Below are 14,594 nucleotides of genomic sequence, written 5' to 3' on the forward strand. Positions count from 1 at the left end.
TTTCCTTCTGGCAACTAGAATCCCTGAATCTTCAGAAAGAAGCAAAATAGAAGCTGAGAATGTCAGAAATTCATCCCCAATATGGATTGTGAGGCTACATGTGCTAAAACATTTCCTGGGGCCAAAGGAATAGAGACAAACTATTAGAACTAGGATACACACAGCACAGCTGCATTACCGCATTTTAGTTATGTATACAAAAGCTAGAGTTACACTTACCTTCTTCAAGTAAGGAAGCAGATGCAGAAGTTTCTCCGTGCTTATTCCGAATAACAATAGTGTATTCTCCAGCATCATCCGCAAAAGTCATAGAAATCACCAGTCTGCATTCACCAGTTTGTTTGTTGTGACTCACTTTGTATCTTCATGGAAATAAACACATTAAGATGTTTGTCACAAATAACCCAATGGCATGAAAAGAATTGAACTCATTTGTACATAGATTGATCTGTGGTGCAAAATTCAGTGACTAGACACATGTGATAGAATCATAGATTATAACTGTGACACAACCCAAACTGAGGGAAATGCAGGCCACATAAGTTTAATTTTTTATTTTGAAGATTTTTCAGGACAGCATAGTACTGTGTGCCTGTGGTCCCAGCTATTTGGGAATCTGAGAAAGGAGGATTTCTTTGTTAGGTCCAAATGGCCAAATGCCCTTATCTTGAGGCCTCAGAACAGTGCCTTGATTTACTAACACTCCCACCTTACCCTTTTTTCCAGAGTAGATAAACTCATGCAGCAGCCAAGAAATCCAGGCTTGGCTCCTTCCCTCCCTTCCTCCCTCCAGCTGTGACCTTGTTTCCCACCATTTATCCCATCCTTAATCACTTTCTAACCACCCCCACTAGACAATCCTAACATTTTTGACCCATTATAAATACTTCAGAGTACAAGCAAGGATCAAGTCTCTAGCTTTGGACAGAGGTACCCTCCTCCTTGTAGTTTTATCTATTTTCCTCCCTAATCAACCAGTGTTTGTGTTGAATCATCTCTTTGTCTATTTTCTTGCCTTTTCCCTCTTTTGAAACCTAACACTCTTGAGTTCTGGAGTTAAAAGCCAGCCTGAATGACATAGTGAGATCCAAAAGTATATCTAGGAATTATTTAAAATAAATGATAGAGCCAGATAATTTAGCTCACACCTACAATCCTAGATACTCAAGAGGTTGAGATCTGAGGATCATGGTTTGAAGCAAGCCCAAGGCAGGAAAGTCTGTGCAACTCTTTATCTCCAAGTGACTACCAAAAGCTGAAAGTGGAGCTATGGCTTAAGTGATAGAGCACTAGCCTTGAGACTAAAAAGCTCAGGGACAGGGCCTGAGTTCAAGTCCCAAGGCCAGCACACAAATAAGGAAATAAATAATAGAATATGAAACTTCATATAAAACATATATTTTCAGTGTTTATGTTAGCAAATGATGAAGTTGTTTAAGCAACATACTTTCTCTGTTCATAATATCATTTGAAGATCAATGATAATAAAAACAAAAACTCCTCATATTCATTATTAAACCTTTTATATTTATTATTACTAAAATAATGCACCTGGATATTTAGATTATCACGTTGCCAGTTTTGGAATTAAAAGGAATTGTAAGAAAGTCAGAACATAAATTTTGTGTTCAATTGCAAAAAAGCTTATTTGCATAGATTTTCATTCATAACTAGCTCTCGGGTTCATTATACAACCCCTTAATTTTTTTAATAGTGATTTAACTATGATTTATTTTTTATTGAAAATGGTCTCCAAGATTCGTTGGAAGTTTGTGTGCATGTGAACTATCTAGCACTATCAATGAGTTAAGGTAGAATTGTGAAATATATCTTCTACCTACTTATTTCACCTAGCTTTAATTTTCAAAAAGCTGTATGAAAACATAAAAACTCCTCCCAAGAGGAGAGAGAGCTCTTGCTCTCTTTCTAGGCCTTGACTTCATATTGTGTAAATAACACAGAAAACATGCAGCCATCACAATACCTGTATCCAGTGGTGAGTGGGAAACCAGACTTCTTCCAGTAGACGTGGGGCTTTGGGTTACCGCCCACCTGGCATTCAAACACAATACTCCCGCCTTCTACCAGCTTCTGGACCACTGGTTTGGTAATGAAGAAAGGAGCAGCAGGCTCTCCGGGCCCTGCTTGTTCCTCTGTGACGGTGGTGTCTGTCATGACCACATCTCTTGTTTCAGTAAAGCTAGAAAGAGAATTCCCTTCAGATTAGTTGCTGTGTGGCGATTGGCCAATTCCAAAGGGATGAAACATCAAAACTACTAGAGAAACAGCAGCAAATTGGCAAAAGAATCCTTTACCGTTTCTCTTCTGTGGTGAATTTTTCAGTCACTGTGGTTTCCTTTTCAAAGTCTTCAGACACTAAAAGAAGACAAATTTCTTGTTCAAGTGAATCATCCAGCCTGCTTCAATTAGTGACTGCTTAGCAATGAGAGTGAAGAGAACCCCGTAACCTCCCCCCTCGCTCCTACAAGAGACAGGTTCATAAAGAGTGCAGAAAATATCTCCTGGGAAGAGGTTCTAGCTGAGCTCAATGACCCAGATTAGGGCTGGGGAGGACACTAACCCTGCACAGCCAGGTAGCAGGACGTGCTGACGGTGCCAGCCTCGTTCACTGCACTGCAGGTGAATCGCCCGCTGTCTTCTGCAAAGGCCTCGCGAATCATGAGACGAGCAATCCCACTCTGGAAGGTGATTTGGAAATCAATGGAACTTTCGATTTGGTAGTCTTCTCTGTACCATGTCACTTTTGGGGATGGGTATCCAGAGATGTGACACTCCAAGGTGACAGATTCACCTTCAATGACAGTCACATTTTTTAAGCCCTGTAGAGAGAAGACAAGGGAAAGAATGATACGTGTGCATCATCATCATCAATCATCTCTCTGTGTTCTAACAAACGTGGGAGCTGAATTTGCACATTTTATTACCATAAATACTACAAAAATGATCACAAAATACCTTTTAATCAAGACTCTAGAACTCAAAATACAGACTCTTCTAGACTTGTAATATTCCCAATTTGAAGTTAATTTGAGGCATTTCCTAGCCCCTGTAATAGCATTATATTAACACTATATAATTAAGAATCTTTGTACCTTCTGTTATTCTCACCTATTCAAATCCTAATGAAGGTAGAAGGCATGGCAGTAAATATGATTTGTTCAACAAAACTTTCCCATGTTATTCCTAATTGTAATTGAATGCCTCCTTCCTGTGGATACTGTAGAATTGGTTTTTTGCTCATTAATTCATTCTTTTTTTTTTTGTATGCCAAACTGGGAGCTTGAATTCAGGGCATGGGCACTGTCCTTGAGCAAGACTAGAACTCAAGACTAGAACTCTGCCACTTAAACCACAGCTCCTATTCTTGCATTTTTTTGGGTGTTTAATTGGAGATAAGAGTCTCGTGGACTTGCTTGAGCTGGTTTCAAATTGTGATCCCCAAATCTCAGCCAATTGAATAGCTAAGCACCTGATTACAGCCATGAGCCATAGGTATCAGAATTTGAAGTTATGTTTAGTATTTTCTCTGGTGGCACAGCAAAGATTTCAAACAAGGATGAATATCTTTCTATCTCCTTAAATCCTACCTTATGCATACCAGAAACTCACTCTAACTGTTGAATCCATGAATGACAGTTGTTGTACAGAATCTCCTCTTCTTTGCCAAATAGTGTAGTGTGAAAATGAGTATGATAAGCCCCACTAATATTTCCTGGATGTTATTTGCAAACCTACATTGAAATGATTTGAGCACATATAAACGGGGACCAACACAGTGAATGTCTTTACTCACCGAGACTAAAGTCGGCGGGGTAACAGGGATCTCCACAGGTGCAGGCACTCTTGCTGTTTCTGTTACCTAGAAGTTTTACAAAAGATGTTACAAAATGCTCCAGCTACTGGAGAAAAAAATCTCCTAGCACAAGTGAACAATTCCTAAATCTCTTAACACACGTAACATTATGAAAATATTTTGGAGAGAAAAAAGGCTTCCAACCCATAGCATGTGAGATAAAAATTAAATTTGTGTGGGATATAGGAGGAAGGTCACACTTTTGGCTGGTTTTTCTGCCATGGTAGAAGTGTGGGAATGAATTAAAAAACAACACACAGCATGCAAATCAGTGACCAACCTTGGCTTCACGCCCATGCAGAACTTCAAAGTGCTCTTCACGGACCGTGCTGCCAGCGATGCTCACCCCTATTTCCTTTTTCACTTCAATGCCAGCCTGACTCTTATAGGTATCTGGCGGCGTGTCAGCAAAGGGAAATTGTGGTGAAGGGGTAGGCTCTGTCCTTACTCGAGTCTCACCAGGCTTTACAGTAGGAGCTTTCACTGATTTGGTGATCTTCTGAGCAGAAGAAGTACCTGACAATTCTTTTTGTAAAGTGGCAATAGCACTTCCGGCTATTGATGCCTACATGGAAAGGGTGTGAGAGAATGAGGTCATTAACAGTCATCCAAAGGATTATCCAGACGTGCTTGGTCCCTAGCGTTCCTGTGTTGAATCTCAGTCTATTTTTAGCATGATCTGTTTTTTTAAAATATTCTGATTATCACATGTACAGCTACTATAAAAGACATAAAGCTCCTTTTCATTCCTGTGATTCTGTAAAATAGATTATAAATAAATTGACTTAAAAGAATTGTATTAAGAACCTGTAATTTTATAGGGCTTATGATATTCTAAAACTTGAACATAATTTTCTTCATTTATCCCTATCAGTGAACGCTGTATTTGAAACTATAGTAGGAAATTCAAAATGAAGAAATTACTAAAATATTTGATGTCGTCTAAAGAATACCATGAAACTGCCCATTTGGGTTTCAGCTACAAATCTCTATGATCTGTGAAAACAGAGATTTCAGAACTTATCTTAATGGTTTCCTTACTGCTTTTATTCTAATTTTTAATTTTTTTTCTGTTTTTGTAATTTGTAATTTGTAATTTTCTCATTTGTAATTTGAGACTATCTCAAACATAGACATTATTCATTCCTTGCAACTCTTTGAAACCAATTTTAATTGCCAAAATGCCTTTGGGATTCTATTTCTAAGATAAGACCTTAGAATAACAATAGCAGTAACTAATATGGAGAATTACAGTGTGCTATCAATTTGCTAGACTTTTTCTATGTAGTTTACTAGTGTGTTTATTTTCCCTTGGTGATAGAGCCAACATAGGAGAGAAACAGGTCAGTAATTCAAGGATTGTTTTTAATCTCATAGCTCAACTTAATCCCTTTTTAATACCACCTCTCCTCTTGCAATATTGGGTAAATGAATGCATGACCTCAACATCTTTATTATTAAAATAGATTCTCAGTTAAGTGTCTCTGAAATTTAAAACTCGGGGAAAATTATACTGTGTAATATGCAAAATCACATTATGAAATTATTACAACAGTAATCAAACACCTGAGTGTGAACTCTTCCTAAAAAGGGCAACAGAGAACCTGTGTGGATGTTTTCACCAGACTAACTTAACCACTTGCTACTTTCTTCAAAACAAGAGGCCCCTGAATTCACCCTTAACGCAGACAGATGCCATCCCAAAGACAATCGTACACCCTGCTTTAGATACTTGCCAGTTCTTTCTTGTGATGCTTAAATTTCTTACCTCATATCCATGTTCAGTCTTAGGAACACTAATTTTTGAAACAGTAAAATGAGGGCTTGCTGTGCGGGGGCGTTTATCCACATGGACTAATCTTTCAGAGGTGATATCTGTAGTTTTCTTGATCTGCATTGACATGAAACTCAGTGAGATCATGTTCCTCAGATGATCACAGCAATTCACACTGTGCCCTGAGAACAGTGTGAAAATGCAGCTGTACCACTCACCTGTGATGATATGTGCATTCCCATTTGATCAGTAGTTTTGATATGAGTCTCAGAAGGAGCCTGAATCACCACAGGCTTGACTGCTGGAGGGACAACGTGGGGTTCCGAGGCTGGACGCTGGGGATGCTCAGGCACCCTTGTAGGGGATATGTGTTCCTTATATCCATACTCTAAAGTGGTCTGCTGAGCATATGATTCTTCAAGATGTCCGGGCTCTCTGGGCTCTCTCACCCAGGCCTGGTCTACTGCAGCAACAACTGTTGCTACCGCTTCAGCCTTTTTCCCAACGCCCACCTGGAAACAAGGTTTCTCTGATTAATACATGGCCATGTCAAAGCTATGCTAGAACATCTCCTCCCAGGGCTATCCTCCTGGGATAGCTCCTCTTATTCGTCCTGAACAGAACAATGCCTGAAGGCAGGATGTGCACAGAGATAGCATCCATGTTACAAAGCAATGTTAATGTGTCAGAAATGTAACTCAGCAATGCTTCCAGGAATTTAACATTTCATTAACTATGACTTGTGTAGACATCTATGTAATATATTGCACGTAGCTGCTTAATTATATTAGATATTAAATCATATACAATAAAGACAACACAATAGTATACAAAGTCATAAGGACAGTTTTGGACTTTTCCTAGCAATTTATCTAGGCATTTAGCAATTGAGAAATCAGAACTGTGAAGCTGGGATTGTCACTGATTATTTTTTATTATCTTGTTTATCTTTTAGTCTGGTGTTGACACAGTCATCGTAATGACAAAAGTACAAATAGTGCCATCATCTCATCCAGAAAAATCAATTGCTAGAGCTCTAGGTTTGCATGCAAAATGTGAGTCAATGTGAAAGCTCGTGAACACATTATGAGCACATGAATTTACTTATGATTTGCTAGGGATAAGATGAGTTTCATCCATTAAAGAAATATCTTTAATAGATAAAAACAAAGGAGGGGGTAACAATGCTGGATAGGAAGTGTATTCATTACCTAACTCATGTAACTATAACCCCTCTGTACAGTATTTTTACAATAAAAATCAAAAAAATAAAAATTAAAAAATTAAAAATATTAAAAATTAATAGCTGACAAAAACACATAGATGATAACATTGTGACTAAAATTTTAAGTGCTACCATGTTTGGATTCAAGAGAACATTTCAGACTGAAGTTCTATTAACTTACTTTTTTACTGGAATTAAAACAACAAAGAAACAGAAAAATTACTTTTTTTTCTATGAAGCTGATTAACAAAAATGAGAACACAACTTTTAAGAGTTTCAAGAAAGCAAAGCCGCTGATATGGCTTGTTATTATTATGTTTCTATTCAATCCTTGGAACAGCCACTGTAAAATTCAGGTGACCATGATCATCCAGTGAATTTTAAAAGTACTTTTCTTGATACTCAGTTTTCTTTACATAGTATTTGCTATGCATCTAAAATACGGTTCAAGTATGCTACCTGTGTATCTTTAAGAACTAGCCTCAGGACTATTTAAGTTACAAACAAGGCCTTGCAAGGTGTTAATGGGCCTTAGTGATTAAGAGCTTCCATCCAAGGATGCCTGCCTGGAAGCCAGAGACAACTTAGTCTGAATTGAAGGATTACAAATAACAACTTCATTTCAGATTGCATTTAGAAGAAATTATAAAATATACATGCAGCTTAGGGGAGTTAAGCTTCTTCACTTATCTGTTTCTTTTTGAAAACAATATATGTACCTAGCTGACTTTAATTTTATAGATATTCTAAAATGTTCATCTTTGACAGATGAAATATGTCATATTAAATATTAATATCAAATATATATTTTATAAAATATTAAATATATAATTTAGCTAGCAAAAAGATTGAATTTCTTCTGTATTTTATTTTCATCTTTCAACTTGACTATGATATGAGATAGTAATCAGGTTAAGTTTTAGTTTTATTTAACAATGAGTAAACTCAGACTGAAATTGTCAGTTGATTTAAAACAAAGATGCACAATTTATAAATCCTGTTCTAAATTTAAAACTCATGTCAAAAATATTAACTGGCAAGATATTTTAAACTGAGAAAGTGTATAATAATTTTCTTGAATTAATGTATTTTAAGTCAATATAACATATAGTGTTTGGTCAGACTCTGATACCATTTATATTTTAAAAACATAGATAAGCAGAAGGACACACTGAATTAGAAGATACCAACCAGTTACATGCTGAGGATTAATTTAAGAGACACAAAGAAAGGTGTTATTTAATCTGGTTTTTCACAACTAGAAATGCCAACTGTTCCACTGGAGGTCTTGAATTGATTCTACTCATCTCTAATATGTTGTTGATCAGTAAAGCAATTAAATGGAGCACCCAGAGCACACTGACTGACGATGGATGAAAGTTATGAGAACTGATGGTGAAATGGGATGAAACAACCCTTTCACCTTCACAGCATCCGGTTTCATCTCCGCTTGAAAAAGACGCATGTGTTCTTGCTTAATAGCAAATCCTTCTCTAGTACTTGGCCGTGGGGCTGGTTCAATAGGCTTTGCAGTAGCAACTATGAACTTAGCTATAGACATTTTCTCAGCTTCCATCCTTTGCTAATATTTAACAAAAAATAAGATAGTCAAATTTAAGTGATCCAGGTCATCAATGAAACTTTAAGATGAGTCATTTCATTCCACAGTAAAATTGTGGATGCCATCTATGACATTCCTGAAAAAAGTTCATTTTAAACATGATTTAGAAATAAAAAGGAAGATGTTAAGATAGGAAGTGGTGTTGAGGGAAATACAAAGCAGATACAGGTCATGATGCTAATGAAACTGTAAAAAGTTTAGTTGCCAATTTTTTAATGTTATATTAACAATACACAATAAACTTAGGTGAATGGCTCATTAAGAACTAATTATAGTTATGGAAGGAACTTTAATTCCTGTAGAAGTTCATAGTGACAAATAGATGTAATAACCTTTCTATGGCTTATGTGTAATTGTTTGAGTTGGACATTTTCTTCTCAAAGTTCTTGCTTAGCTTCAATAGGAAATGATAGAGTAGGCACTATAATTTTCTCAGTTTCTTTTCCTGTCTGATATTTACAGGAGGAAAACATTAAAGTTTCACATGAAGAAAATTATAGGCAATTTACTGAAATAAATTCCTACTCTATTGAATTTATGACCTCTCAAAACACACATCTTCTTGACAGCAAGATTTGCCACTTACATATACAACTACTTTTTTTATATATAGAGAGTCTCTCCAAATTAGTCTTCATGCAATTTCAATCCTCAACCTCTGGAGGATTCTAAATGTTAATAATAAAAAAGTTGAAGACAATAGTGAAAAAGAAGAAAAGAGTATGTAGTAATATTAACAATAAGAGCTGAGTGAGTTTTTAGTTTCTAGTTGTTTAATTATCTAAAAAATAAATCTGATTAATAGTTATCTCATATGTAAAAAGACTGAGGTCTGGATTAATGTATTATAATGGGCTATTTCACATGAGAATTGGTATTAATATATTGGAATGGGGATTCCACACTTGGAATGAATGATAATAATCACCTTTCTTTGAGTAACTTGGATTTGTTCTTGTCTAGTAGCCATTCCTTCTCTAGTTCTTAGAATTGTTTCTTGTTCTTTGGCTTTAGCAGTAGCAACTGCTATTGTAGACATGGCAGTTTTCTCAGCTTCCTTTCTCATCTGATTGTCACAGTAAAATCAAGTTTAAGTTGCATGGGGATATGCACATGACCCTTCCCCCCTTCTTAGTGGGGATGCAGGAGGAAATTATTCAGGGTTAAATACACAAGAGGAATTTCACTTGGAAACACTTGCATATAATGACAAAATCACAGATCTTAGAAACGTTAGCTATTAAAAAAAAACTCAGTACTTCCCTGTATTATTTTTCCCAAAATAAGTGATACTACTAATCTTCATGCAAATAATAATGGTGAATAAAATGAATGTTACAAGATGGATAAAAATCAAATGGGCAGAAATTAATGGTGATCAGTCATGTTTACCATTTTGCTTTTAGTTATGGATTTTTAAAAAGGAAAATACAGATTAATAGTTCCTACCACATAGTAGTTAACTACTTGATAGAAATTAGTTGAATTCACATCTCAAACATCTGTATTCACCTTTTCCTGAGTTATTTGGACTTGATCTCTTTTGGTAGTGATGCCTTCTCTAGTTCTTGATATGAAATCTTGTTCTTTGATTTTAGGTGTGGCAACTATGACTTTAGGTACCACTGTTTTTCTAGTTTCTTTCATCATCTGGTCATATGAGTTAAAATAAAAAGGTGAGAAAATAGTCATTAAATTTTATGAGCCTCTAATAAAAGAAATGAATCAACCAAAAAAGTAGGCAAAATTTTTTCTCTTATTCACAAACATTTTAATTGTGCATAAGTATAGTATTGGTTTGCTTTGATCATTCATACTGTTTCATTGGCAAAAAATATAAAAAGAAATTACACTAAAAGAAAAAATACATGATTAGAAATAAAAGACTAATAAATGCTATTTCTCTTTTTCATGTTATCGTTATAGTTATTTATGGGACGAGAGCAGAGACAGAAATAGCACATAATTTTGCTATTATCAATTGACTTCCATGCTGGGGTTTACTTCAAAAGAAAGACAGTAGAGTGAATTGTAATATATTAGTAACGATCCAAAGGAAGCCTGAAAGTTAGGCATAAGAGGTGACCATGAAATGTAGATGGTGGCAAAGGCTCATGGGAAAGTTTGAGTTATAAGGAGAGAAGAAGTTGAAGAGTGATGATTAATATTCCGTGATGAAAATGTAGGCAGCTTGCAAGTGGAATGACGCAAGAATGACTTTTACATTGACCAGAAATCATCACCTGTTCGTGAATGAGGTGCATTTGATCTTGTTGTGTGACAATTTCCTCTTGAACTCCCAGGACTGTTTCTAGTTGTTTGGACTTTGCTGTGGCAACTACTACCATGGATGCAGCAGTTTTCTCAGTTTCCTGTCTTATCTGAGTTTTAGAGTAGAATGAAGATTTGAGTGTCAAAAGGCACAAAAGCAATGGAAAGAGGATCTCGCCACATTCAGAGTACAGAAGACAGTGACGAGGGAGAAAATGTCACCTTCTGATTTCAGAGGCTTACGTATGTGCTTGTGACATGACACAGATGTTTTTGTTTTCCTGAGGGCTGGACTTCTTTTCTGCCCACTTGCTTACTGAAAATGTCTTATCTTTGAAACACATTGACATGTTAAGAAACTGACTGGGCAGCTGTTGGCAATGCCTAGAAACATATCAATCACTGGCTTTTCAATAGCAGTGAAGATTCCTATGCCCTTCCTTACATTAAGTGGGGCTCATGCTGCATTCGGCATTTCTTACTCAAGTATAGGAAAATCTCCCAGGTGAGGGAAACCCAACCAACTGCCTCTGGGTCCAACATTCTGAATTGGTCCTTAAAAGAATACATGGTTCTGGGCTCAGCCAAGAGCAGGACATAAAGACAGTTAGGTAAACACGTTCCCCAGACAAGACAAAAAGAATCTGAAACAGAGGCCCTTCTCCGATGAGCCTTGGTTTGGCATAAGACATAGAAGTGTATTTGGGTGACATCAAAGTTATCTTTACATGACTCTCCAGCACAAAAGCAGCCAACACCTCCACCTCTGTGCTTATCATACACAACAAGTACCAGTCTTCCCTAATATGCAGCATTACCTCACTTTCCCCTGCATAAGTACACATGTAGGTACTCACATGTACCTTCCTCACACTTGTGTAAAGGTTGGGTGCTACAAACTAAGCGACCAACGGTACAGACTATGCATGAAAAGACTGACCATCCCAAAGACTAGTGGACAAAGATGAGATCTACTTTTCTGCCATGAATATTCACAGGTATGTCAAAACCCTCAAACTAGTCAAGTGTGTGGAAAATAACGAATGGACATTGGAGAAATTCCATCATTTAAGAGTTTTTCAATATGAGACACAGAGAAGTAACAAAAAGAAAGATCAGGACAGGCTCCATTTTGATGTTTTGGTTATAACATACATGCAGCTTTGCCAAACTATGAAACCTCTTAACAAACTACAAAGTATATACAAAATTGGACTTACTGTTTCTTGAGTTATGTGCTTTTGTTCTTGTTTTGCAGTAATTTCTCCAGTGATTCTAGTTTCTTGTTCTTTGGCTGTTGTAGAAATTACTACCTTAGGTACAAATGCTTTTTCAGTTTCTTTTCTTATCTGCAACCAATAATAAAAACAAAGCTTTAATATTTAGTAAGTTTTAATAGAAGTAATACAGTGTTTATTAAGTACAACAAAATTAGAATTTGAATAAATAAATACTCTTCTCTGGAGATGTCACTAAGCCAAACATTCTTGTGTTAATATGAACATGATCTTTCTTGGACTAAATTATAAATTAGGCTATTTAGAGGGAAAAAATGTTGAACACAAGACTGTGTTTTGAATAAGAGAGTTTCAATTTTCTTTAAAAAGACTTTATTAAAATAATTTTTAGTATTGTGATTTGAACTTATGGCCTTCTCACAATTGCTAGGCAGGTATTCTGTTGCATGAATCACTCTACCAGCTACTTTTTGCATTGGTCATATCAAAATAGGGTCTCTATTTGTATCCAGGCCAACCTGGATTTCAGTCCTCCTAATTTCACTTCCCCATATCACTGGGATGCCTCTGTACCCAACCAATGTGCTTGATTGAGACAGATGAGCCATTTGACCAGGCATTGCTTAAGAGAGAATTTCATTTTTTGTGGGGCTATTTTGAATGGAGTTGATTTCCTGACTTCAGCCATGCTCTTCTCATTGTTGGCATACAGAAAAGCCATTGATAATTTGTGGAGGGGAAGGACAAAAACAAATCATTTAAATAGGAATACAGGTGGATCTATTGCAACAATGAGATGTACAAGTCGTTATGTCGAAAACGAACTTTACAACTTTGGTGGGGGGGGGCGATGGGAAGGGATGGGAAGGGGAAACAAAGGAGGAGGCAACAATGCTTGATAAGAAATGTACTCATTACCTTGCTCATGTAATTGTAACCTCTCTGTACAGTATTTTCACAATAAAAATAAGCATTCATGAGCTATCTTTGTTTTGTTTTGTTTTGTTGGCCAAGCTGGCTTCAAATTGTAATCCCCAATCTCTACCTCTCAAGATTATAGGCTTGAGCAAGTATGCCCAGCTAGACTTCCAATTTTTACAAATGTATGTATGATAATATATATATTAGCAGAGGCATATACATATATGTGTATGCTACATATATATAAGTATACTGTTTATATATAATATATACTATATTTAAGTCTAGGCTAATTTGCCAACTAAAGGTACTCTTAGGCCACAAAATATTAGAATAATGGGAAGCATGAGAAGTAATTATGCGACTTTTAATTTATACATGAGAAATCAAGCACAGATAATTTGTGGTAAGCATTTCCATGAGATTTTGGTTGGTAAACTTTCCTAAATATGCTGACTTTCCAAAGTTGAGATGTTCTGAGCAGAAAAAATTCATATAAATCCTAGGCAAATGCTTTTCAGTCATGGTGCCTGAACTCTGGGCCTGGGCGCTGTCCCTCAGCTCTTCAGCTCCAGGCTAGCGCTCTACCACCTGAGTCATAGCACCACTATCAGCTTTTTCTGCTTATGTGGTGCTGAGGAATCGAATCCAGGGCCTCATGCATGCAAAGCAAGCACTCTACCACGGAGCCACCTTCCCAGCCCCGTAGACATCTTATCATAGAATCTCAGGGTTGAGAGTTTATCTTCTCAAAACTCAACTCACAGTTGATTCCACTAATGAACGGTCCTATCAACTGGCCTTCTGCAACCTTTTCAGTCATGAGCGATCCTTTTTATTCTTTCCATTCATGCCATCTACTGAAGCCATCCCATCCCATGCCACATCAAACCAGGTATTCAGGTATTCAGGTATCCATGTTCCTTCCCCTACCTCATCATCTATGTCTTCCTCTTGATTTTACTTCCACCTGCCCTCTCTTCAAGTCACATGCTTAGTCATGTAACTAACAGGTAAATCCCTGTTAGTAGGAATGTTCAGTGACACTACGGGACCTTAGTCTCCAGTCCCCATGAATATATATATATATATATATATGTATATGCATAATAAGAGGAAATTTTAGTAGCCACAGACACATGGCTTAAGAAATAATTCTTTTCATAGCAAAGATTATCAACTGCATTTACCCATACTATAGCATCAATTAATTAATGAATTGCAAATCAAAAGCCATTTTCACCTGCTCATGAGTTATGTGCATCTGCTCTTGTTTTGTTGCAATTACTTCTCTGGTTCTCTCTTTTAACTCTTGTTGCTTGGCTTTGTCGGCGGCCACTACTACCTTGGTTACAGCAGTCTTTTCCGCCTCCTTTCGGATCTAATTTTCATAGAAAAAAAGGAAACACTTTAATGTACTTTGTATGAAAAGTTACAATCATATATCATAATTAAGACATAAATGTCACAAAAGAAGATAAGCTAGAATGATTTTAAACTAAAACAAATCTATTCAAATATGAGATAGGAAATTATTCTGGATTTATAGCACTGTTTAGTCATAAATCAATTGTCACATTTGTTTTGACAAAAAGGAAAAGGCAAAGGTCTAATGCCTGCCCTGAAATCGTGTCTCTTAAAGCAACTGAGCTCTGGATTTGATTGATACC

General features: G+C 36.5%; 1 protein-coding gene across 1 annotated transcript in view; it reads right to left on the reverse strand.

Moving 5' to 3' along the window:
• The window catches only part of Ttn (titin), a 281,635-nt gene that overhangs the window by 252,364 nt on the left and 14,677 nt on the right, over positions 1–14,594 (reverse strand). The window contains exons 9-21 of the mRNA XM_013027532.1: positions 14,168–14,305; positions 11,986–12,114; positions 10,738–10,875; positions 10,007–10,144; positions 9,423–9,560; positions 5,867–6,160; positions 5,643–5,765; positions 4,155–4,439; positions 3,815–3,880; positions 2,582–2,840; positions 2,316–2,376; positions 1,985–2,200; positions 220–362 (exon numbers count right to left, since the gene is read on the reverse strand). Coding sequence (XP_012882986.1) covers positions 220–362; positions 1,985–2,200; positions 2,316–2,376; positions 2,582–2,840; positions 3,815–3,880; positions 4,155–4,439; positions 5,643–5,765; positions 5,867–6,160; positions 9,423–9,560; positions 10,007–10,144; positions 10,738–10,875; positions 11,986–12,114; positions 14,168–14,305 — 2,128 coding nt within the window. The remainder of the gene's footprint in view (positions 1–219; positions 363–1,984; positions 2,201–2,315; positions 2,377–2,581; positions 2,841–3,814; positions 3,881–4,154; positions 4,440–5,642; positions 5,766–5,866; positions 6,161–9,422; positions 9,561–10,006; positions 10,145–10,737; positions 10,876–11,985; positions 12,115–14,167; positions 14,306–14,594) is intronic.

The sequence above is a fragment of the Dipodomys ordii genome, unplaced genomic scaffold (assembly GCF_000151885.1).
Source record: "Dipodomys ordii isolate 6190 unplaced genomic scaffold, Dord_2.0 Scaffold5, whole genome shotgun sequence".
Classification (NCBI taxonomy): Eukaryota; Metazoa; Chordata; class Mammalia; order Rodentia; family Heteromyidae; genus Dipodomys; species Dipodomys ordii.